The following is a 25472-nucleotide window of genomic DNA, read 5'->3' on the forward strand; positions in this document are numbered from 1 at the left end:
GCACACCGATTTCTTTTAGGAGACACTGTGAAGAATTTGTTAGGCTATGAACTGTGAATATACTGAAGAAAACGCTCAGATTTTGTGGCTACAAGCTCCATCATGGTTATGCTCTGCCTCCACAGTCAGAGGCAATGTGCTTCTGAATACCAGTTGCTGGAAACCGCAGGAGGAGAGGAGAGGGCTCTAGGGCTCAGGTCGTGCTTGCAGGTTTCCCATGAGCAACTGGTTGGCCTCTGTGAGAACAGGTGGGCCACTGGCCTGATCCAGCAGGGCTCTTTATGTTCTTATGGATGAAAACCTTGACAAAACTTTAAACTGAGTATTGTGGAGTTAAGCAAAAATCTTTACTTGATGTTTGTTTATATAGTAAATTGTATTTTATTATTATTTTTATTATATTGCTAGCTGAATTGAGCACCGTTTGGTGGAAAGGCACAATCCAAATTGAACCAGTGAACAAACACATATTGTTTGTAAATGTAAATGTGCATACAGACTTATCTGGGATCCAGTGGAGCATAAACATGCATAAGTAAAGTAAACATGCATAAGATTCCACTGTTAATATCTAAGTCTGCAAGTAGAATCAAGATAACGAGAGAGAGGACTTTGCCATTAACTTTGGGCTTCCCTTCCTCACTGCAGATATGCCTGCTTCTCTTCAGTGGAGCCTTTGTACTACCAAAAGTGTCTTTCACACTTCAGGAAAGGGTGCCTTGTCTATGGCAGAACTACAGTTGCTTCCAGCTGTTCCTGGCCCTGATTTCTGTAACTATTGCTGCCTTGCACTTTGCTAACAACCGTTTAGCAAATGTACGGTTGGTGCATTCCCAGAAGCACCGTCAGGCTTTCACCAGCTTCTATGAAGTGGCAGTGCTGGCTCACACAGAAGCCATCCTCTGTGCCCTGCTGCTGACTGTTACCATGCTAAAGGTGAGAAAAAGCTGGGGAACAGAAATCATTCTAAAGCCAACTCCATCTGGTAAACTTGTGAAGACCACACCTGAAGTTATCTTTACTACATTTCTGAGCAGGAATGAGACTAGTTAAGAATCTGTCAAGTTGAAGCAGAGTCTCACCAAAAGAGTAAAATCCAGCTACGGAAATTATCAGTGCAAGGACTTCCACTTCCGCTTGCACAGTGGAACATTCTCCCTCTTGTCTCCCACTTGCCCCCTAAATCTGTTCTAGGAGTTCCCCCAACTCTCTGGAGCAGATTGTGGGCATGAGGTGAGCGGGGTGAAGTCCCATTATGCAAGCAGAAATCATTGTACTGAGAGAATACAATAGTTGAATACCGCCCAGAGTCCCTGCTGTTTAGTTGCAATTGTAGGTACTGATTTTTCAGCAGGTACCGATTCTGTCTCCTGAACAGGTGAGACTAAAGCTCCAGTTCTATGTGTTTCTTTTAATTATTTCACTAGCACTATGGCCATTGTTATTTTGGGAAATGTGGACTTTGTATACTGCCAGGAGGCCTCTGTGGGTTGGAGGAAAGAGGAATGTGTCTCAGTAGCCCACCAGATATGGGGAATCTCAGGGCCGGGGGCCAAATGTTGCCCCTTCAGGCCTCTCTTTCTGTCCCTTGGTTGGAACCCTACCCAGGCCGCACCATCCCCAGGGCCGCATCCCTCACTGCCCCTGCTCTGCACCTGCCTCAAGTCCTTCTGCCTGACTGGAATGTATCTTTGAACTGTAATAATACCTCTTGCTTGCCTGGGTGGAGTTCCAAAAGGCAGCATTTTAGTTTTCCTTATAGCTGAAAAATGGCATTCCTTTGCTTACATGGGAGGAAATCAGGAGTTCATCCAGGGACACCATTGGGATTGGGATTAATATGTCCCTGGTGATTTTGCCTGTTGAGAATTGATCCTGCTCCTTTAACTGCAAAGACCTACTCTGGGTTCTGTTTCTTAATAATGCCAGAGTGGAATGGAAAGGAGTTGGATTATTATGTAGATTGTTGGGAGAAAATTAACCAACCAACCAGGCGGACTGGTTGTCAGTTCTGACTGCAGTCCTGTAATGTAGATCCTGATGACCCATTTTAAGTCAGAGGGACAATCCCTAAATACCTATTTCCAGGAATGCAGACAGGAACAATGGTAGGTACTTAAAGGCTTTGGGCACATGCCAACCCAAATTTACATATACTAATTCATATGTATAGATAGCTCTGGCAGTTACCAATACTGTGCTTTGCAGTATGTCCAACCTCCCTACAAATGAAGTAAAAGTTTTTTTTAAGTATAAAGACGTGGGGAAAAGGTTTTAAAAAGTGGGACAGGAGATCTGGAGCCTGCCACAAAGACTTGGGGCTCATGCCTCTAACAACATCTCTGATTACAGCCTTTTAATCTTAACACCTGGACAAAGTTGATCCTTTGTAACACTTTCCTCCCTCCCAGTCTTGGCCAAAACCATCTGCTTACTTGTGCCAGAATACATTTTCCATCCCTTATAAAAGAGAAGATTTTTTTAAAAACGACACCCTGGGTGCATAGCAAACAAATCTGTTTTGGAAGGCACTGTGTCTGACTTATTAATAACCACAATGATGCATAAGTTCTTGTTAACATGATGCTGTAACTTCCTTATAATTGTCATTGAAGTTGCTACCGAGGGACAATCTTGGTGTCATTCCTTTCCATGTGCTGCCTAATGAATCTGCACAAGGAGGCTCATCTACTGCATTGAAGGTTGGATGTATTAGAATTAGAACTTTGTTACTGCCTCTTGTTTCGTTAATGAACAGACAATGAAGGAGCAAACTGAGCAGATAAAGGCTGTTCAAACTTCAGCTGTGGAGTCAGCAGGGAGACAGTGGGGTCACTGATAATTTGGTAGATTGGAGTTTCCAATAAAAAGTATTGCTATTTCTCTGGAGAAGCTTGAAATAAACACAAACTTAATGTCCTTAAATCAGGGTAGCCAGCTTCCTTAGGCCCTTCTCAGACCCAAGAACCTCTGACAGCTGCATCCACATTTCAAATATAAGGCTCTCACTCTAACTACAGATGTGATGGTGTTCAACATTTATATTCCAAACCAACAGCCAGGCCTTATTAGCTAAAACTGTTTCCTAACACAGAATTTTGAGAAGCTTTGAGGTTCTCATTTAAAGATTTGAAAAAGATTGCACCATGACACCAAGTGTTGTTGCTGCTTCCCTTGACTCACTTATGGTTGTGGTGATGGCTGTCCTTTGTTACCTTGACCTAGCCGTGCAATATTCTTACACTGTCTTCCTATGATAGAGGGATAGAGCAAGTGTTCTTAATGGCTTCTTCTTTTCAAAAAGACAAGTCTGAACTATCATCTTTCTCGTTCTAGATTGTACAACAGCTGCGCTTTGTCCGGAAATGGTCTGTCTTTGGGAAAACCTTCCAGCATGCCCTGAGGGAACAAGTGGCTATCATGTTCATCTTCCTCTTGTTTCTTCTCATCTGTGCCCAGTGTGGCTGTTTAGTAGGTTATACAAGGATGGGTGGGCGAAATGACTAGTAGGTGAATAGGGATGATGATGGGTAGGAAAAGAGCTGTGCAGCCATGACAGAGTACAGGTAAGCAACACTATGAAATCCAATAGTAATTGTAGGCATTACCTATTTTAGGAACAGATAGTGGCTTGTCTGCCTTCAGCAATCCTGCAGTGTTCCATTGTAATTTGAGACAAGGTGCCCAAAGGGACAGTGTTATGCCATGATATAACCTTATTCCCTTCCCAGAGGCATCCGTTGCAGTGGCGGGAAGAGGCAGTGCTACCTTAGAATGTCAAAATTCTGGGCTCCTGCTGGAAGGAAGGAAGGGGTATAAATAAAATAATAAATAAATAAAAATGCCTATAGGCAACCCTGAGAGCAGTGCCTGGTACACAGGGGAGATTTGAGACTCACAGAGGCTGTCTCTTTGGGTACCATACACTATACAGCAAGCTTAGCACCAGGGCTGGTGCCAAGCATGCCGGGGCCCTTGGGCACCAGTCTGCCCCAGGCCCCGGCACATGCCCGTCCACCTGCCCTTCCCACCTACCTCTCCCTGAAGGGCCCTTCCTTAGGGTGGGTGGGTAGCGGTAGCTTTCGTGGCACCCCCCCCACTGCTGCACAGGCCTGCGACGGCTGCCTGCAACATACTCCGCCTACCTCTTGACATAAATGCTGGTCGCCAGGGGAGCGCCAGGCATGCTGGGGCCCATTGCACTGCGGGCGCAAGTCTGCCATCAACTAAGATGGCGGTGGAGGCATCAGGCCCTTAGGGAAATCTCAGCTTGGGACCCAAGGGCTCTCAGCCAGGGCCCAACCTGGCTGCCTTCTGGCGCCGGCCCTGCTTAGCACTGCTGCTAAAGACAGAGCTTTACATGCTGGTCGAATAAGAGTAGGTGGCTTTCCAGTCATTGGCCAAAGGGAACCACTTCCTTTGCTGAACAACAAGAAGAAGCAGCCTTCAGACTACTTGCTACCCATGGACTAGTATTAGATAACACTGCAGTCAAGGGGAAGGAGGCAGCATTTCATCATTCAGTTTACAGTTTCTGCACAAGCTTTTATAACATGTGCTACAGGGGGATCCACTCTCTGTTGGAATGCTATAGGGACCCATATATACCTTTGTCAATCTTTCATACTGTTCTGTCAGTAATTGGGACACCTGACAGGGAGCCTGCGTGTGATCACTGATGGTGCCACAGATTTGAAGGTGTATCCCACAGCTTTTATTTCCTTCCTCATTGCCAGGCCTTCTCTACAACCGTGGAAGAGTTCAGGACACTCCCATGTGCCTTTTCAGCTCTACTTTCCACTCTTTATGGGAAGATCACTTTCCTCCAGTCTTTGATGCAGGTTTCCCCTATCCTGGGTACAACATACATCCTAAGCTATGGAGCTGGTGTGCTATGGATTGGGCAAAGTTTCCTTTGTGCTTCTGTCCTTAACAGTTACCACACCGTTCATTCTGAGATCTACCATCCAGCTATTGAGCCTCAGGATTATGAGATGATTGACTTTTTGGTGAAAAGATTTAAGCTCTGGCTAGGACTCAGCAAAACTAAAGAGGTAACAACAACAAAGCCCGGGGGTGGGGGAGAGAAAGAAAGACAAAATGTGAAATATAGCAGTCTGGTGCACAGTCCTGTCTCAAGAAGACAGCGAAAGAGATGGAAAGTGAGAATGCAGTTGCTGTATGGCTGCTTTCAGAACTGGTATTTTGATTCATGCGTACAAATAACAATGTGGCGATTACTTTCCATACAAGCCATGTGGAGGCTGCTTTACATGATGAGCTGCTCATGCATACCAATTTCCCACGTGGAACCACCAATTTTCATCAAGTCTTCGTAAAATCCATTTAATCCATGCAAGTTGCAGCAGCATGATGGAAAAACAACCATGGTTCTATACTCCAAGAGGATGCACATGGATAGTTTGCTGTGTGGAGTAGCCTTTTGCCCTCAGTTTCCCCATTACACTAAAACTCTTGTAATAGTAGCCAGATGGCCTGTTTAGAGGAGGAAAAGCTGCTGCCCCCAATAGGGGGCAACCGTTGAGGGAAAAAGCAGGGAGCAGTGCCTTGCTCCATCTTTCCTCACTTCAAATGATCCCACAGTGGGGTTTTCATTGTGGATTTCTTTTCCTACAGTGAGGAAAGCTCCCGGGGGCGAGATCTGGGGAAATGGCAAGCAGGGAAAGGACTAAATCCCTGCCCCCAGTGCAAACATCTTTTTCTCATCTAAATAGGTCACTGTTATATTTGTATGCAAAACATAGTCTGAGCCTGAGTTTGGATTTAAGGCAGACTGTTTGTGTTGCATATAGCACAGTGGGGAGGAGAGCCTGGCTGGGAGTCCAGAGTCTGTGAGTTCAAATCCCCGCTCGTGTCTCCTGGGTGTCAGGGGCCAGCTAAAGATCACCCCCACAGTGAGTGGCTCAGGTGTTACGTGCCCTGCCACCTGTGCAGCCGTGGGCAAGCTGCATAGGCCCAAGCAGCCCAGGTGCCCCCCAGCTGGCAGTTGCAGACAAGGAAGGGGCTGGCTTGTGCAGCTGTGGCAAGCTGAGCAGGGGAGGACTAGCCTCAGAGGGAGGCAATGGTAAACCCCCTCTGAATACCACTTACCATGAACACGCTACTCATAGGGTCGCCATAAGTCGGGATCGACTTGAAGGCAGTCTGTTTCCATAGTCCTTTTCAGCTTAGTTCTCCCCCCCCCAATGTGATTGCAATCACATGAGGGGGAAATGAGACCACACTCATTGGCTCTCCCCAGTGTCCATGTTGGCTCCTTCCCACCACCATCTACATGTCTGTGTGCACATACCTCAGGCTTCCCGCTTCAGACCTTTCTTCCTGCTGAGGCGAGGATGGGACTAATAAACACAGCTCTGGTCTCGCCCCCTTACACAGTGGTAATGGTGTAAGGGGGTTAATGCCTGAAAAGGCTGTCATATACAGCTGCTTGTAGATGTGAGATGGTTCTCTAATGGCAACATATTATATATTCCTATCTAATATTTCCATTATAACCTGCTAAGTTATTGGAGTGGCAACAAGTGTGCTCAAGTACTTAGAAAACCTGGCAGTCGGCTGACATACATAACTTGCCTATTGTAGCGATACCCTAATGAATCACAAAGGCCTAAGTATCCACTAGTTAATGCTGAATTGCTGGGGCAGCATGTTCTCCATTTACAGATGAGGAAACTAGTTACTTTGTTTTAATACACTGCCACAGGGGATAGCGAGTTCTGTAGGCAGATGTCCCATTTCTAGGCTTGTACCATAGCCTCTCACCCATGTATTTCAGGAAGAAAAGGATAATTATTCATGTCAGAAGTTTCTTTGCCTCTCTTTCCTTTCACATTGGCAATATGGGACAGTTCTGGCATGGTTATACATGAGCACTGGGATCAAACAGACATGACTCAAGGCAGAATTCAGATCTAAAAGTGAAGATTATAGTAACTGATTTGAGGCTGTACTTTAAAGTTGCCTCAGTTTGCTGTCAGCATTTTCAGAGTAGTCAATGTGGGCTAAGCCATCATCAATACACAATTATTCAGTTAATTTGCTATGAGCACCAGCCAAATTATTTCCTCTGTTCCCCACTTGGACTTCACACTGATGGGGGTTGGAGATGGATATATTCAAGGTTGTGCAATAGGAATACTCTTAGAGTATCTTAGCTGCTGTAAGTATTACTCAGCCCAACAATTCAGCATAACTGCTACTATATTCCTTTGGGCCAATGAGGACTGTATGGGCTGCAACTTGGATCCCTTCTACCAGGGCCGGCCCCAAGCATGCACGGGCCCTTGGGCATCAGCTTCCCCCAGTCCCTGGTGTGTGTGTGTGTGTGCGCATGCCCCCCCGCCCCCACTTAACTGTCACCTGTCTTTTAGCATTGCCATTAACCAAGATGGCGGCCACGGTTTCCCTAAGGGGATGAAGCCTCTGCTGCCATCTTGGTTGATGGCACGCGTGTCTGCTACGTGCACATTTCTGCCTCAACCAAGATGGCAGCAGGGGCTTCAGCACCATAGGGAAACCTCGGCTACCATCTTCATTAAGGGCAATGCTAAAAGGCAGGAGACAGGTAGGTGGGGCAAGGGACTGGCGGGCAGGCAGAAGCTCCTGCCCTGTGATCCGCGACTGCTGCCGTGGATTATTGAAGGTGAGCGGAGGGGCCCCTCAGGGACTGCTGTATCTCCAGGGGCCCTCAGGCCAGTGCCCCACCTGGCCGCCCTTTAGAACCGGCCCTGCCTTCTACCTTGGCCTCTGCTTGTGGCATATTCCAGCTATTTCCCAAACCTTCCAACTCGTGAATGAGAACGGGATTTCAATGCTCAACCATTTGTAATTGATAGTTACAATGCTTCCTAAGAAAAACCCTGCTGGATCAGTTGAAAGGCCAGTCTAACTTAGCATCCTGTTTCCCACAGTGGCCAGGCAGATAGATGCCTTTGGGAAGCCTACAAGCTGAACATGAAAGCAACTGCCCTCTCCCACCACTGCTCCCCAGCAACTGGCATTCAGAGGCATGCTCTCAAATTTATTATTAGTTACTAGGCATGGTAGCTATTTGCCACCCTCCAGAATCAGAGGCAGCATGCCTCTGAATATCACTTGCTGGGGAGCAACAGTGGGAGGGGGCTATTGCCATCACGCCTGGTTTGTGGTCTTCCCAGCAGTGTGTGGTTGGCTGGATTAGATGTGCCTTTTATCTGATCAAAGCATTAATGTGTGCTTAAAGAAGAAATGAAATTCTCAGGATGGGGAAAGCAACCTCATGGCAATGTTTAAAAAAGAAGAAATACAATTAAATAAATAGCAAATTTAGCCATGACTGTTATTAACAGACTTAGTGAAATCTTGTCAAAGAGAGAGTTAGCAAATGCATGGCTGTTGGTGTACCCTGTTGATGTATCTTGTGGTTTGGAAATGACTGATGGACCATTTCCTGAGTTACTCTTTAAGGCAGGAGTTGCCAATATAGCAGGTGCCAGTGTGCTCACTATGATGTGTGTTTTTCTCATTTAGATGTGGCAGCTTCTGTTAGGCCTTGCCCTCCCCCCGAGCAGCCATTTGGTGACTGGTGCCCACAACACTTTCTCAGAATTCGAAATCTGCCCACTGGGCCAAATAAAAACAAGATCATGTATTTTAAAAAAAATGAATTCACCTTATTTTGTATTTGGAGTTTCCCAACTGCTTCTGTAACTATGACAACCTACACCCAGAAGTAACAGATTTAAGCCTGCCAGCCCAGTGTGAGAGAGGCAGGCACGTGTGGGTTGTTTCTGCCTGCTACCCAAGACAGACAGGATCATGTGGTTTAGCTTTGAATGCAACGCAGACGTAGTTTTAATTTAGCCTGAAGTTCCTGTCAGTAACTGTTTGTATAGACGTACTGTCACCTGAACTTCTCTTTTACAAGAGATGTTCTCCTGAAAACTGAGGATTTAATCCTTGTTCACTTTATTTCAGTATCACTTTGAGAGGCCTCTCTCTATACTTCACAACAGTCAACCTAAACGACCATATAGCTTGTCCTTAAGATGGCTGAATTAGGTCTCCCACACAACAACAGGAATAAGAGTTTATCATAGAAAGTGTAACAGCTTCTGATCCGTTTGCCTTTCAGTTTCGTCACAAAGTGAAATTTGAAGGGATGGACTCCTTGATTTCCCACTCTTCTGGAAACTCCAAAAGGTCTTGCCTTCCATCTCCTGGCACCAACATTCGCTGTGCTAGTGCAACCATTTCTTCCTTCAGCTCTGAAGAGCTGGTGTTTACTGACAGCCCTATCTCTGATCCAAGCAATGTAGGCTTTTACCTGGAGCACCTGCCTTCTGCAGTTAATGATCTCCTGGACTGCTTTGATAAGGTCCTAAAGGTGATGGAAGATGTGTGCCATCTTGAGACCAGCTTGGAGGAGACTCAGAAGAGAATTTGCAAGAAGAAGAAGGAGGAGCAGAAAAGCCTTCCCATAGAAAAAGTAGTGGCACTCACCTCAAGAATCCAGTTAGGACTACCAAGAACTTACAGTACCTTCTCAGAGTCTGGCTTAGCCAGGCTTAGAGTTCACCCTGTCAGGATTTCCAGCTGCAGTGCCACTGAAGGGTGCAAGCATCCCCCAGTGGCTACTGTATCTCAGCAAAGTTCAGCAGGATTCAAGGTTCTGTTGGGCAATCTTCCAGCTTCAAGCAACCTCTGCCAAAGAACTCCTCCTTGGCCAGCTCATTTGATCAAAAAGAGACCAAAGAGCGAGGAAGGACAGGGATGTCAGTGTTGTGATGCACTTCAGAGCGAGATCCCTTTAAAGAGGAGAGCATGGCAGACTGAAGAAACAGGTGACATGTAGCCAAATGCTGTATGGGTTAAACTAGGCACAAGAGTTGTTTGTTTTCTCTTCCGATGCTTCATTGACGTAATGCACCAAACTGGGAAAGTTAGTTTCTCTTAGCCCTCACGTTCTCTCTTAGGATACTCCAAATTGGGCAAACTTAATTTGGTTCCTAACCGTCTTGTCTAGAATGTCTTGGTTTTCTGCAATGGTTAATTTGGAATTATAGTGGCATTGGCGAGGCACTTTGTAAATAATTCAGTGAGTTACAGCCTTGTACTGTTGGTTCTTTGTATTTTCATATTACTGTCTGCTACAAGACACGTACATGCAAGGCTTTGGGACAGGGCCCCCAAAGCAGCCTTCCAGTCTTCCTATCTGCCCCTTGGAACTCTAATTAAATTGCACCCCCACTCCCAGACTACACAGCCCTCACCGGCCTTACTACATACCCAGAATTTTCCCCCAGGTAGCACGCTATCACATGGGTTATATCACCATCTAGCATCCAAAGGCAAGAATGCACAGGAGTCAAGGCCCGAGCTGCTCCTTCCAGCTCCACTCCAGTTCATTCTTGCCTTTGTCCGAGGCAGTTCTTACCTAAGTGTTGTGAGTTGTCTCTGTGTGTGGGAAGTAGTGAATGAGGGATTTGTGAGTGTTTGGCAACTCTTTCCCTTTGGAAACCCATAGCAGAATTCCCAGCCATGTTTCTCCTCCCTCCTGGTTCTTTCCTTTGTGGGGCTCGTGGAGGCAGCCTCGCAGAACCCTTTGGGACTAGAGGGCAGTGAGTCTCACCTTCACAGGGCTTGCAGTGGTGGCCCTGCAGACCCCCCCCCCGGAGAGCAGTACCTTGTGGGGCTCATGGCTGCGGCCCCGGAGGATCGCTAAGTCTTCCTCATTTCCCTAGCAGTGAGAGCTGGCTGTTCGGCTCGCGGCTGCAGCCTGGAAAATCGTTACCTCCTCCCCTCACTCACCTAGCCAGCTATTTTTGTGGTTGCAGCCCTGGAGGATTGTTATTTCCCCCTTAAGGGATAGCATACTGGAGGCCACGGCTGTGGCTCCGGTCGGCTGCTGGAGCAACGGCACTTCTTACTGCGTCTCTTGTGGAGCTTGCAGCTGTGGCGCCAGCCAATTGTGGGGGTTAGTGGCGCTCCCTTCCTGTCCCAAATTGGGTTTTAGGCTGAGAGAGCCTTTGGAGCACATGGTGGTGGTGGCAGCTCTGAGTGGTTGGCATTTCCCGCCCTTTCACTAATGCCTGCGATTCTGACCACTTCTTGTCTTCTTCAACTACTTGCACCCACCATTTTGTTTTTCAGATTTTCTTGTCGTTTTACTTGTTTCTAATCACCCTCTGTTGGTTACTAACATTGTTTAGTGTACCCCTTCCTTCTAAAGAGCTTATTAGGGTATATGTCCCTCAGTTACTGCACCCCTCTACAGGGTCTAACTGCGTAATTTACTGTCCAGCCCTAGTTAAGCATCAAGTGACAATTCACTGCACCCCTCTACCGTGTGCGTGTGTCTAACTTATCAATTCATCGCACACCTCTACTGTGTGCATGGACCTAAGTGCCAATTCACCACACCCCTCTACTATGTGTGTGTCTAGTTCAACACACTCCTCTACCGTGTGCGTGTCTTAAGTGTCAATTCACCACACCCTTTCATGTCATATGTCCATATGTTAATGCACCACACCACTACTGTGTGAGTGTGCTTAAGTGTCAATTCATCGCAATTCATTGCATCCCTCTACTATGTGCATGTGTCTGTGTGGCTAGGCGAGCAATCACCGCACCTGTCTTACAGTGCATGTGTTGGGTTCTTGGTACCACACCCCTCTACTGTGTGCATGTATACCATGGTAAGTCACATACCAATTGTAGAGGCTACAGATTGGTATTCTGATGCAGAGAGGACTGGCATATCCGCCACAACATCTCAAGAGATGAGACCTAAGACACCAAAGTGCAAGTATTCTAAGCAACATTCTAAGGTGGTGGTCAAATCTAAGCATTCCTTGATTCAGCTTGCAGCCAGATGGGCACAGCATGTGCCTCTCCAAGACGTTGGAAGCATCCCCCACTACTGCCACCATGGCATCGGGGAAAGCATCTGGTACAGGTCAGGAAAGATTTGACAGCTCTTTCACTCTCCAGCTGCATCATCAGATGAGTTTGATGGGTTTCCAGCTCAGCCTTCTACTGCCTACCAGCTTTCTGCATCAGTACTTCCGATCCGCTAGTCTTGCTTTCTACTATTAGTCCCGAGGTTACAGATCAGTTACCTGGTCCTGTGGCAGTCACATCACCACTGCAACAGGTTCATTCAGTGCCTATGGGGCCACTTCCTTCCCCGACCACTCAAGTACCCTTGGTTTGACTGCAGCTGACTGCTGAATTTGTTAATTAGCTGAAGGATGCATTGCTGGGCTCCTTGCTACAAGCTCTACCATCGGTACAACCACAGGTCCAGGTCCCAAGCTTCCAAATTTCCCCTCGTATGTAACTTCATGCCTGCCCCTCTGCCCCTCATGGCCAGTCAGATGAGGGGCGGCTCACATCACCGAACCCGTTTTGATGTCGCCAGAGGCAGAGCTGTCGGCGTCATGATAGATGGACCCTTCTTTGCCACTGGACAAAGGAGGGGATAACTGGAATGGAGAATCAGAGGCAGAGGAGGATACCTCTCACTGTCTTTTTGATTCAGCCAACTTCTTACCTTTGGTTTGCAGGACACTGTGTCTCCAATCTACCCCTTTGGAACCTACGCCTCCACGAGGTAAGGGCACCAAAGTTCTGAGAACTCCTTAGTCTGCAATACACTCCCTGTTCCAGACCCGCTAGATAGGCTGGCAAAGGAAGAATGGGCTCACCAGATGGGTACCAGCCCTGGCTAATAAGCACTACTCTTTGGCCTCCGACTTTATAAATTGTTTGAAGATTCCGGTAGTGGACAAGCTAATTTCAGGATTGGTGACCAAGTCTTTTCTTCCCAAAGAAGGGGACTCCCAGTTTAAGGACTCGTCTGAATGAAGAATGGATTTTGCTCTTCATAAAAACCATGATGCAATGGCCTATTCTATCAGGGCTTCTTACAGAGTGTCTATATTCACTAGAGCATCCATGATGTGGTTGGATACCTCCTGGATGACCCCAATCCAGGACCAACCAAGATAAGAAGGGCCCTTGTAAAGCTCCACAAGTTAGCGGCTTTTGTAGCTGAAGCCACTCTGGATGCAACACAATTTGCAGTTCATGCTATGTTGGCAAGTGTGGTAGCACAGAGGACTCTTTGGCTTTGTTATTGGGATGCTGATACTATGGCCCAGGCCAATCTCTCTATGGCACCCTATATGGGCACTATGCTATTTGGAGAAGAGGCTCTTAAATCCATCTTGGCAGATCCTAAGGACAAGTGGCAGCGGTCTTAGCCACGAATAAAAAAGAGTACCAGAGGTCATTTAGAAGGTTTGCTCCATACAGCTCCTTTCAGCCATTTCAAGGATCGCAAGCTAGGGGAAGGGGCTGTGACTTTCGAGCCTCCAAAGGCTCTTGGTCCAAGCAGCAATTCCACGGGGGAGGTCAATACCAGGGCAGATCTGGTCCCTCTTTCTCCTCTATGGGAAGGGGAAGCTGTCAACAGAGACATCCCTGTGGAAGGCAGATTACTTCATTTTGAGGAACATTGGCAAAGCATGACGATGGACTCCTAGGTAAGAGATCTCATTTTTTACAGCTACAAAATAGCGTTCTGGATGACCCCACCAAACAGATTTTTATCCTACCCCCTGGCTCGCTCTCTGGGGAAACGGTTAGTGATGGAAGAGGCCATACAGCACCTTCAGGGCATAGTGGCAATAGAGCCAGTACCACCAAACAAATGCCATGTAGGGGTCTACTCTGTTCTGTTTGCAGTCCCCAAGAAATATATTTCATGGAGAGCTGTTCTAGACCTCAAGTTTCTGAACAGATTTGTGAGATATCATCGCTTCAAGGTGGAGTCCCTAGCCTCAATCATAGAGGCAGTACAGGAAGGGGAATTTTTGGTGTCCATCAACTTGAAGGAGGCGTATCTGCATGATTCAATCTGTCCTGCCCACAGATGTTTCCTAAAGTTTGCGTTCAGCCACCATCACTTCCAATATCGGGCCCTCCCGTTCAGCCTCTCTTCGGCTCCAAGAGTGTTTACAAAGGTGATGGTCACCCTGGTTGCCTACCTCCATCTCCAGGGTGTCCACATTTATCCGTATGTGGACAACCTATTGGTGTGGGTGGCATCCAGGCAGCAGGCTTTACTTCACCTTCGTCATACTCTCGCTGCCCTGAGGGACTACATGTTCCTAGTCAATCTCAAGAAAAGTCATCTATCTCCTACCCAAAGACTTCAGCACCAGGGAGCCATTCTGAACACAGGTATCATGCCATCACAGCCCTCCCTGATGGAGGCTGCGTGGGTGTATTATACTGTGTCCTTTTTTCATACACATTTTAGTGCTAAGGTTACCATTTTAATAAGTTTATAATATGTGAATGAGTCAGAGCCCTTTTGCATATGTTCTGGCTGTTGCTGCTGCTTTGTTTGGGCAGTTGCCCTTTTCTTTGCAAGTCTACCTGTTCTGTGTGATTGCTGGAGTGGAGCCAGAAGGAGCAGCTTGAGTCTTGACTCCTGTGCATTCTTGCTAGATGGCACTATAACCCATGTGATGGCACAATACCTGGGAGAACCACATTTCAGGTGAGAGCAACAGTCCATTTCTTGCCTAGCTGAAATGCATCCTTCGCCTCTGATAAAGCCTCTTGCTTCTCTAGATGGAGACTAGAGAGGGGTGTATGTAGAAACTAGCCTACTACAAAGGCAACATTTACGTTCATTGCCTTTAGTCCTGACTACCACTGGCATGTGGCCCTCTGAAGGTTACCTAGAAGGGAATGCAACTTTAGCACATAACTGATCAGCATCTCCATGGCTAGAAAATAATTTCTTCTAGCTCATCCGGCTAATACTCTTAAGGGAGCAGAACAACATTCTAGTCATTAACATCTGGTTAGCTATTTTAAACATTATGAACCTATGCCTTTAATTCTTACAGCTGCTGCAAAAATGATCTGTAACCATTTCCTTACGAGAACGTTTCATATCTGTATTAAAACAATGTGTATGCCAGAAATGTTAGGCTTACTATTTACTGATAAATGCCTATATATGTTTAAACAGCAGCTAGCTGCCTGGAGCTTTTGCATAAGCTATTATGGGAAATTCCATAACTTCTGTGCTGATGAAGTAATCAGCATTTTTCTCAAGCTCTTGTACTCTTCATCATAATTTTAAATTTGTTATGCTTCTGCAAACTCAAAAAAATAATAATGTGGGATTACTTTAGCCCAAGAAAGAGACCGATAATGAGAGGGGCCCACATTTTCAGATCTCCTCTAGGCTTTCTGCAGCACTGTTAACAATAAACTTCTGAGTTGTAACAATGAGAGAAGCAGCTGTTTCATTAAATAACTGAGACTGACAGCATGCATGAGAGTAGCACCTTTAATTCTTCAGGAGTTCAACCAAACGCTATTCCTACTCACCAGCTGTTTCTAGGACTGCTGTGGATTAACGCTAGGGATAAGAGCAGATTGTAGTTTGTTTTTGGTAGAAACAAGCCCTGCTCAAGGACCCTACTAGGGAAATATTGGCATATGATGCTACTGTCCATTTGTAACAGAGAAGGCAAGACTGACTCTCCTGTGACTTAGTGGCACTATAATCCAGATACATTCAATTCAGCTCACCAGAATCATGAGTATATACAACATCATTGTTTGCCATTTTCACTAGCAGCAACTGTTGATCAAACACAGCTTTGATGATGAAGATTCTTTCATCAATGATAAGAGTTTGTTACAGTTGCATTAGACATTTTTTAAAAAGAAGAATGTAAATGTAGTACAGTGGGCAACAGTAGGACAGTTTGAATTCTGATCCAAAGACCCCACAACATTTTCTTCTCCAGCAATCAGAATTGCTATGGAATCAGGCCACAATGCAGAGTTTGGAGGAAGAGATTCCATGCTTCCAGAGTTTGGATAAAGAGAGCTAAGCCTTATCAACTGTCACAAACCCAATTCTGTAGTTTTGTTACATTGTAACTTTTTTCATCCACATGGCTGGTTTGCTGAAGCAGCCACTGCCTTTCTTGTTCATCCACTACCAGTCTCAGTGTCACTTCATGGAAGATGACATTTACTCCCACCTAGACAGTACATAAGATAACCCAAGTTAATTTTAGGACTCTGCAACAAATACAGCTTTGATTAAAGATGGTTCTGCTACATGAGAAATACTCATTAGCACACCTCCTTGAAATGAATCTTTTTGAACATGCCGATACTGGTTTCATTTTCCAATCCAATCTTAGCCTCAAAGGTGGTGAGGCCCAGGTGTGTCATTCCTATAGGACAAGAGATTAGAAATAAGCAATTGTCTCTATAGATGTCACTTTCACTTGGGGAAGGTAGAGCACATGCTTTGCATGCAAGTGGTCCCATTTTTAATCCCTAGCATGGTTGGAAAGGACTCCTGTCTGAAACTTTGGAGAGCTACTATCAATAAGTCTAGATAATACTAAGTGAGATGGACTGATGGGCTGACTCTGTATAAGGCAGCTTCCTATGTTCATACTGTTATAGGCAAATGAGACCCCACTGGTACAGGACAGTATACTCATTAGCATGGTATCTTAAAAATCTATGGCAGAGTTTTGAAGTCTTTGAAATGAAACCTAATACTAATCCTCCATGCATGTAGCATCTCCAGTACCTTCCTATTTCATCCCCCTACACCAGCTACTCTTACCATACAACATCATGATCAAAGTGGCTTCCTTGCCAAATCCTCTGCCACGATAGCTGGCCTCTGAAAGAGAGAACAAAATATGTAGAGTTGTCTATGTTCCTGGGTTCATTTAGAACAGCTGGGGAACCTCCAGCCTGAAGGAGATTAGGAATTTCTCATTCTTCCTAGAATCTTCTTAATTCTAGCCACTTTGGTAAGGCTAGGAGATGGTACAACATATGGAATATTTCTTTATAGAAAAATGGAGCAGGCAAAAGGAATAGACAGAGGGGTGGGTGAAGCAAAAAAGAAAAGAAGCTCCTCTGTTGCATACCTAATCCAGTTTAGTAAGATTTATACTTCACTGTTGAAAAACTCAGGACTGACAAAATAGAATCTTAACAGCTTGCGCTGATCTACCAAAGGAATGACTTGTAGGTCAGGTTGCAATTTGTGCAGGGGATGCTTGTATATAATGCATTTGATCTTTTTGTTGGCTTCAGACACTACTGCTGCTAAAGAGAGATTCTTTTGAAATAACCTATTAAAAGCAGAACACTAGAATTCTCATGGGGCCATAAATTACAAAACAATTAGCTTACCTGCAATCATGATTTCAATCTCTCCTAGTGTTGGATCTTCAGAGTCTGTGAGAAACAAGTTCACATCACCCACCATGCAGTCTTCCTCTGTGATTGTCTGCTTAGACCACTTATCTGTGTCAAGCACTATAAATGTGCATTCTGCAGAAAATAAGAAGGCAGCAGACCCAATGAAGAATGTTAAAAACCATCTGTGAATCATTGAAGAAATAAGAGATATAAAATCAGGTCAACCAATATAGTAATTAGTGGCAACCATCTCACTCACACCAAGCACAAAGCCAGAAGCCCCCTCCTTGCTGCAGAGAGATTGGTATGAGATCTGTCACATCATGCTGGGTGCAACAGACAATACAATTCTTCTGCCTTCCCTCAAACCCTTTGGGAAACAGAGAGAACACAATGAGGAGGACCAAGCTAGACACACTTTTTCAGCAGAGAAGTGGGAGGTTACTTTTTAACATTAAAATCAGTGTGCAGGGGTTAGGAAGGAAATGTGTCTTCTCCACCTACTTATCTCACCATGCTCTGCTGCTGTAAGATTTTTTTTATCTGCTTGCTCACTTGTGATGTCAGAGCTATGCTGGGGGGGAGGAAACATTTTAAAGCAGCAGAGCATGGAGAGGTAAGGTGAGGGAAGGGCAAGTTTTCTTTCTGTCCCCCATGAGCTCTTTTTAATGTTAAATTAAAATTACACACGTACATCCCCTGCTTTGTACCAATCCAGTGGGCTTTAAAGAGAAGCAAGTCTCTTGATGCTTCTGTCTGAAAAGACAAAACTCCTCCCCTCTTAATCACAAATAATATGGCTACTTGGATGTCATCTGCACTATATATTTAAAGCATCATACCACTTTAAACACTCATGGTTTCCCCCAAATGATAGTGGGAATTGTAGTTTAAGGGTGCTGAGAATTGTTAGGAGATGCTTGTTACTCTCACAGAGCTACAATTCTCAGAGTGGTTTAACTTAATCCCTCTTCCCAGGGAACTCTGGGAATTGTAGCTCTGTGAGGGAAATGGGGGTCCTCCTAGCAACTCTCAGCACAGCACACAGATGCAGAAACAAAGGTCCAAACTAGATGTTTATGGTGTAACCATAAGAAAGAAGGATTTGGTTGCACTGTTCCTGTGTATTTGTTCAAAAGGTATTGAGTCCAGGAGCAAAACTTCCAGAGCATCCAAAGATCGTGTAGAAAGTTATCCAACTGAAGATAGTTAAAGATACCATGTTTGGGTAGTTAGTATGCAATTTCAGCTTACTTGCATATTCCACAGTTTTGGCCCTGAATGGCTCCCAAGAGTAAGCCTGCCCAGAATTGAATTGCCATGTAGTTCTACATAGTCCAAATATCAGCATTAATTATCACCATGTTGAGTTGATCAGCAACTTAAATTGTAATATGGAGAATTGACCATTTAATGAGAGTTGACCTTTAAATATACTACACAAGCATGGTCACTGCCCAAACTCAAGTCCTGACAAACATTCAAAAGCCTCACTGTCTGCATCCTCCCGCCAGCTGCACTGCATCTCATATTCCTGTTCGAGGCTTAGTGGCTCAGATGCAGTCAGACGCTGTAGCTCTTCAGACTTCATCCACTCATGGTACCTGGTGAGAAAATCCAGAGAGAGAATATATTCCTCTTCAGAACATCACCCACTGGTGGAAAGTACATCAAGGTCTCAATCATGAACCTATTTCAGGCATAAGATGACTGGTAGAGGCATATTAATGACATTTAATCCAGCGAGGCAGTGGCTGCACCTTCTCTGAGAAGATCAACGTGGCTGCCAAGCCGGGGGGGGGGGGGGAGTGCCGCTGTCATTTACAACTACGGCGGCGGGATGGGGAATGACATCCAGGCCATGACCCACCCTGCTTCTGCGGGACCAGCTGGTGCTGGGGAAAGCTTACTCCTATTTTGCCATCAGAGAAACTGATTAGAAGTTCAATTGAAGGTGTCGGACTTGCAAGTATAGAAGGAAAGAGAGAGAACCAACCCACAGCTTTGTAGCCTGAGATGTTTCTGTCGCTCCAGGTGCCTGCACCTCACTGTTTTCATTAGAAGTGTTGTAATCACTGTTTTTTAATCATAGAATCATAGAGTTGGAAGGGGCCTTGTAGGCCATCGAGTCCAACCCCCTGCTCACAGCAGGAAATCCACAGCTAGAGCATCTCCCGCAGATAGCTGTCCAGCCTCTGCCTGAAGACATCCAGCGAAGGGGATCCCACCACCTCCCTAGGCAGTCGGTTCCATTGCCGAACTGCCCTTACTGTCAAGAAGTTCCTTCTAATGTCCAGTCTAATGTTATTTGTTATTTAATTTTGTAAATTGTATTGTTTTATGGATGTATTCCTGTATTTGTGTTTTTCTTGTAAGCCGCCTTGAGGGCCTTTTGGCCATAAGGCAGGGTATAAATAAATAAATAATTTATATAAATAAAAAGGCAGGTTCCAACATTCTGCTCCACTCTTCAGTGTAACCACAGCACACCATCCAGAATAGGCAGCACACAGATGAAAGATGTCACTCATTCTCAAAGGCTGGACTCACCCAAATTTAGCCCTCATTCCACATATGCACCATTGGGTGTCATTCGTTTCTATGAGTAAAAAGTTGCACCTGGAGACAATGTTGCACTGAGGGCTAAACACAGTATCTATCCCTGATCTTCACTGAGACGGAGCGGGCTCTCCTTTCCATACATACCTATCTCTCATAATGACCAGCAAACAATATGTCAATTTCTAATAATTTCCAACTGAGTTGTACTTACTGCTTATTACTAAGGTTTCCAAATGCCTGCACATCATTAAAAATTAAGGCTGTAATTCCATACACACTAATTTAGGAGTAAGTCCCACAAAACTCAACAGAACTTACATCTGAGTAAACATGCAAAGGATTGGACTGCATACAAATCATTCCTAAAGTGAAAGAACAGGCACAAGACAGCAGTCCTTGGTACCCTAGACTTATTTTTTCCCCACATGCACAAATGATTGATTTTGTCCACCTGTGCATATTTCAAGCCTGGACATATTTATTTATTTATTTTATTTTATTTATATACCGCCCTAAGCCCAAGGGCTCTCTGGGCGGTGTACATAATAAAACAATCAGAAAATATATAAATACAATAATACAATGGAATCAAACCAAACAGACGTAAACAAAAATAATCAAAGCAGCAGCAAAATACATCAATAAATATTAATAGTACACATTAAAATGCCCAACATTTAGGAGACACTAGAAAGAATGTTCCTATGAACACATGTGAAAAATGGTATTTTTTGAAAAAAAGGTGTAACTCCCTACCATTTTATATGTATATCCTATTAAATTCAATGAGCTAATCCATCAATATTTGCAGTTCAGAGCAGTTGCAGGTAACTTCAGCACTGATAGTTTACCTAATAATCTAACCCTGTGTGTTAAACTTTGAATGGAAATCAACAAGCTTTTTAATATTACGAATATCCCCCACTAAAAAAATTAAGATAACTTTCCAAAGCTCTGAACAGAATATATATATTTTCAAACCTGGAGGTGGCACAAGGTAGCCATTTCATACCTAGGTACATGAGCAGAGGTGTATGGTACCAGAGTCACCCTCTTCCCCTGCAATACACTATTCTGGTTAGTTTTCATAGCTCCAAGCCTACAACAAACAAGGTATGTTAGTGAGAGATACACTATTTCGCTTTATTTCATTTCCACCAGAAACAGTAGTGTTTATAACTGAAGAAATTAAACTATAGAGGCAATGTAAGAATTATGAAGCAAGAACAAATGAGGTCAGGCCAATGAACCATACAGTACAGTATCTACATTTGCTATAATTAAAACACCAGACAATTACGGCATTTCATACTCAACATCCAGTATTCAGAAGTTAGGCAGAAGGAGAAAGTCATAGTTCATTGGTAGAGCATTTGCTTTGCATGCAGACAGTCCCGGTTTCAATCCCCAGCATCTCCAGGTAAGGTTAGGAGAGACTTCTGCCTGAAATCCTGGAGAGCCGCTGACAGTGTAAACAATACTGAGCTAGATAGACTTAGTATAAGGCAGCTTTCTATGTTCCCATGATGAATTAGTATCCAAATACAACCACATGGACAGTATTCCATGGAAATAAGTTCAATTATTATTATTATTATTTATTGGATCTGTTTATCGCCTATCTGGCTGGCTATCCAGCCACTCTAGGCGATGTACAAAGCAAAACAATACATGAACAACAACACATCTAAAAGACTAAACAATGAAATAAAACCTAACTATATTGTAATGCAGAGTTCAACAGCTTGCTTATAAGCTGCATGGAATTGCACTGTTGCACGGAACCTCTTCGAAGCCAACAGTGAAAAGGCTAAAACAACTAAGGCTGCAATCCAATACACACTTACCTGGGAGTAAGTCCCATTGAACCCAATGGAGCTTACCTCTGAGTAGACATGTATTGGATTGCAGCCTAAGTCGAGAGCCACTTTCTTAAGTGATCTCTTACACTGCTACTCATCTTCAGACGGCCGGGCACAATCTACACCCGAACCGCAAGCCAACCCACCGCATCCCACTGCTCAAGCACCAACTACTCTTAACCTCCAAATCACACGGCACGTCTGTCTCACAGCGCAACCCGAACTACACATGCGCAATTCAAACCACCTCTCCCTGCAGTACTACGGTAGCCGTTGAGCCTCAACCAGCCCGATGTTTCCCCGCCCCGTCGTCACGTGTCTGTAGAGAAGGCCCAATCGACGTCAAAACTGGTTCGAACAGTTGTGGTCACGCGTAGGGAAGGCGGTTGTTGATTTTGCTAGGCGTAGTTTGTGCACATGCGCTGTAAATGGTTTCCCTTTTTGCCACGGTATGAGGGAAACCGGTTTGGAGTTGATGGGCCGGAGATCGCAGGGGACCCAGCACGGATCGTCGGTGTGGCTGGTAAAGGTTTTGTGAGATGAGGGGTAGGAGGAGCTTATGTACAGTGGTTGGGTTTTTTTTGGGGGGGGAGGGGTATGGTGAAGTTCTGGCTGAAGGACCTCAGTGGCAGGAGAAGGGGAGGCAGGCGGGCAGGCAGCGGATGGGGGGAAAGGGCGACAAGGGGAGGTGGCATGCCCGAGGATGCTCCTGAGTGGTTTTTGGCTTTCATAAGGAGGGTTTTGCGGCTCACTTTTAATGAGGAGCGGGTGACTGTTCAGTTTGACTCTGGGATGTTCCCTGAAGGAGCCCGATGACCAACGTGTCCGCCCGGCGTAAGCTTGGACTTGTGAGGAGGACTTACTACGTGTCAGATGCAAATTGTGGTTAGATAGTTGTTTGTATCTGTCTATTGACAAGCACACGAATATATGTCCGCGCGTGTACATGTGTACACGCACACATACATACACACACATATAAGGGGGTGAGCTCATGTGATTATTTGTGGAAATGACGTCTTATCAAAGCAGCAGCAGAGGAGCACCAGACTTTACTGAAAACTAGCCCACACGGGATCACTTGGCTAAACTGGAGTATTCCTTAGTTCTGAACTTGTAGTCACTGGGATCTCCACAATATATGCAAGCTTCCTTTTAAAAGGGGTGAAAAACCCTTCCTTTTGTAAGTTAGGGTAAAAACGGGTAATAACTATTCAATGTTGAGATTGTTGTACATTCAGTGTACCTACAGAGTAAGAAATCTCTGATTTAAAGTGGAAACTGGTAAGTTATAGCTGGGTTTAGTCTTGGAAAGACTGAAATGCTTCTTACTCTAGTGCTCAAAATGTAAGGTTGTTTCTCAAACATTATTTATTTATTGCACTTGTAGACCGCTCCATAGCCAAAGCTCTCTGGGCGGTTTACAGCAATCAAAAACATTAAAACAAATATACAATTTAAAACACATATTTTAAAAACAATTTAAAACACAATTTTAAACTTTAAAACAATATAAAAACAATTTAAAACACATGCTAAAATGCCTGGGAGAAGTCTTGACCTGGCGCCGAAAAGGTAACAGTGTTGGCGCCAGGCGCTCCTCATCAAGCTGATTATTCCATAATTTGGGGGCCACCACTGAGAAGGCCCTCTCCCTTGTTGCCACCCTCCGAGCTTCCCTTGGAGTAGGCACCCGGAGGAGGGCCTTTGATCTTGAACGTAGTGTACGGGTGGGTTTGTATCGGGAGAGGCGTTCCATCAGGTATTGTGGTCCCAAGCCATGTAAGGCTTTATAGGTCAAAACCAGCACCTTGAATTGAGCTCAAAAACATACAGGCAGCCAATGCAAGCGTGCCAGAATCGGTTTTATATGTTCGGACTGTCTGGTCCCTGTTACCAATCTGGACGCTGCATTTTGCACAAGCTGCAGTTTCCGAACCATCTTCAAAGGCAGCCCCACATAGAGTGCATTGCAGTAATCTAATTTGGAGGTTACCAGAGCATGGACAACTGAAGCCAGGTTATCCCTGTCCAGATAGGGACGTAGTTGGGCCACCAACCGAAGTTGGTAGAAGGCACTCCGTGCCACTGAGGCTACCTGAGCCTCAAGTGGCAGAGATGGTTCTAGGAGAACCCCCATGCTACGAACCTGCTCCTTCAGGGGGAGTGCAACCCCATCCAGGACAGGTTGGACATCCACCATCTGGTCAGAAGAACCACCCACTAGCAGCATCTCAGTCTTGTCTGGATTGAGCCTCAGTTTATTAGCCCTCATCCAGTCCATTGTCGCAGCCAGGCACCGGTTTTGCATTTAAGGTTTGCCTGCCTGGAAGGAAAGTAAAGTGAAAAACTCCTGTGTTGGGAATTTGCTGGATGAACATTAGGTCCTTTTGAAAGGCCTGATTGCATTCTGCATGGCTGTAAATTTAAAAAAAAAAATTTGGTAGAAATAGGAAAATGCATGCTGTTGATAGAATAATAGTGTCTCAAATTTTGAACATTTGAGAAGTATTGGTTAGAAGTCTAGCTTTGTCATGAAGTTCAGGAAAATTTCTTTGAGGAACATGATATCTACAGAGAGATGTACACTCTGGAATATGATTTAAGAATCTTGGGAGGGGAAAATGTATTCATGTCTTTAGGGCTTGTGGTGCAGAATATTTTGTTTCTTTAGTGAGAGGATCTCAGTGATTTGAGAAACTTTTGAGAGTAAAATACCGTCTCGTAAATAAGCCCACAAATATTACTAGCCTGCAGATATTTTTATTACCTGCTAAGAGGCTAATGACATGCTTTTATGTGCTGGCTGTGAAGGAGGGACATCCCCTCCTGTTAGCACACTAATAAAACAAAAATTCTACCGAGCAGAATGGTAGAAGGTGGATGGAGTGATTCAGCTCCACTCTGCTAGCCTGTTACATTTCTGTGCTGATTGTGGAGGAATAGATTTTACTTCCTCCATGGCTAACATGGAAACCAAGCAGGCTGGTGGAGGAGGGATGGAGCACTCTGTGTCTCCTCCCTTCCCCTACCCCCTGATCCATTCACTTGCATGCATGGTATTCCTGGTCACTTATGGCTACTAGATTAGTGCTCAAATACAAGCTGGTAAAATATGCTGCATCTTCCAACTATCCTAGTGGGCAATTAAATCTTACTAGTTTTAGTTTGTCATGCTGTTTGGATCGGGCTTTCTGGCATGACACTAGCTCCAAATATTAACATTTGCTTTGTTTGCACGTTTCTTGCAGTCTTCTGCCTCAAATAACCGATGGAACCACCCTAACCCTGTCCAGGGAGCAGTGGAAAGGCAGCCAACTCCAGGCTGATCTACATATCCAAAGATCCTACCCCCAAAATACCATACTTTAAAGCTTTCTGTAGGCTGCTGCCAGTGGGAAAACAGTTGGTGGTAGCTTCCCACCTCCTGGATGCAGCAGGGGAGGCTAGTAGGGGCTGATGGGGGTCACCTGTTTACCCTGGCCTTTGGCATCTGAGAGGTAGATTTTGAGGATGCACCCTATTTTGTGATGTTAGGCTGTTTTTAATTGTTTTAATGCTGCATTTTAAAATTGTTGTAACCTGCCCTGGGACCTTTGGGTGAAGGGTAGGTAATAAATGTCAGTTATAATAACAACCACCTGTCTTACCCTCACTCTCCTCCAGCAGCACAGTTCAAGGGGTTAGGATTACACCAGCAAGGTGTCTTCAAATGAAACTCTGCCTTTATAGTCTTTTCTGTATGGGATAGAAATTATATGCTTCCAATCC

The 25472-nt window shown here is 45.0% G+C and overlaps 3 protein-coding genes across 12 annotated transcripts in view; 2 read left to right on the forward strand and 1 right to left on the reverse strand.

Moving 5' to 3' along the window:
• Positions 1-4450: 4450 nt before the first annotated feature.
• On the forward strand, positions 4451-9856 carry LOC133378747 (uncharacterized). Its single transcript, XM_061613373.1, has 2 exons — positions 4451-5054; positions 9137-9856. The coding sequence occupies exons 1-2, from the start codon at positions 4836-4838 to the stop codon at positions 9854-9856; spliced, it is 939 nt and encodes a 312-aa protein (XP_061469357.1). The 5' UTR covers positions 4451-4835.
• A 5509-nt stretch (positions 9857-15365) lies between these two features.
• On the reverse strand, positions 15366-22053 carry NAT9 (N-acetyltransferase 9 (putative)). Of its 9 annotated transcripts, none has more exons than XM_061616096.1 (7): positions 21949-22053; positions 20852-20938; positions 18772-18881; positions 17269-17409; positions 16688-16747; positions 16189-16283; positions 15366-16085 (listed from the first exon to the last, which is right to left on the reverse strand). In XM_061616096.1, the coding sequence occupies exons 2-7, from the start codon at positions 20926-20928 to the stop codon at positions 15939-15941; spliced, it is 630 nt and encodes a 209-aa protein (XP_061472080.1). In that variant the 5' UTR covers positions 20929-20938; positions 21949-22053; the 3' UTR covers positions 15366-15938. The 9 variants fall into 9 exon arrangements, with proteins under 9 accessions (XP_061472080.1, XP_061472082.1, XP_061472075.1 ...); XM_061616098.1 differs by having other exon boundaries at positions 20852-20898; positions 21949-22031; XM_061616091.1 differs by having other exon boundaries at positions 21883-21954.
• The window catches only part of TMEM104 (transmembrane protein 104), a 123749-nt gene continuing 120306 nt past the window's right edge, over positions 22030-25472 (forward strand). Inside the window, exon 1 of one of the 2 annotated variants that reach the window (XM_061616090.1) lies at positions 22030-22247. The gene's annotated coding sequence lies outside the window, so the exon portion shown is untranslated. The remainder of the gene's footprint in view (positions 22248-25472) is intronic. The other variant, XM_061616089.1, reaches the window with a different exon arrangement.

The sequence above is a fragment of the Rhineura floridana genome, chromosome 3, assembly GCF_030035675.1.
Source record: "Rhineura floridana isolate rRhiFlo1 chromosome 3, rRhiFlo1.hap2, whole genome shotgun sequence".
NCBI classification, from domain to species: domain Eukaryota; kingdom Metazoa; phylum Chordata; class Lepidosauria; order Squamata; family Rhineuridae; genus Rhineura; species Rhineura floridana.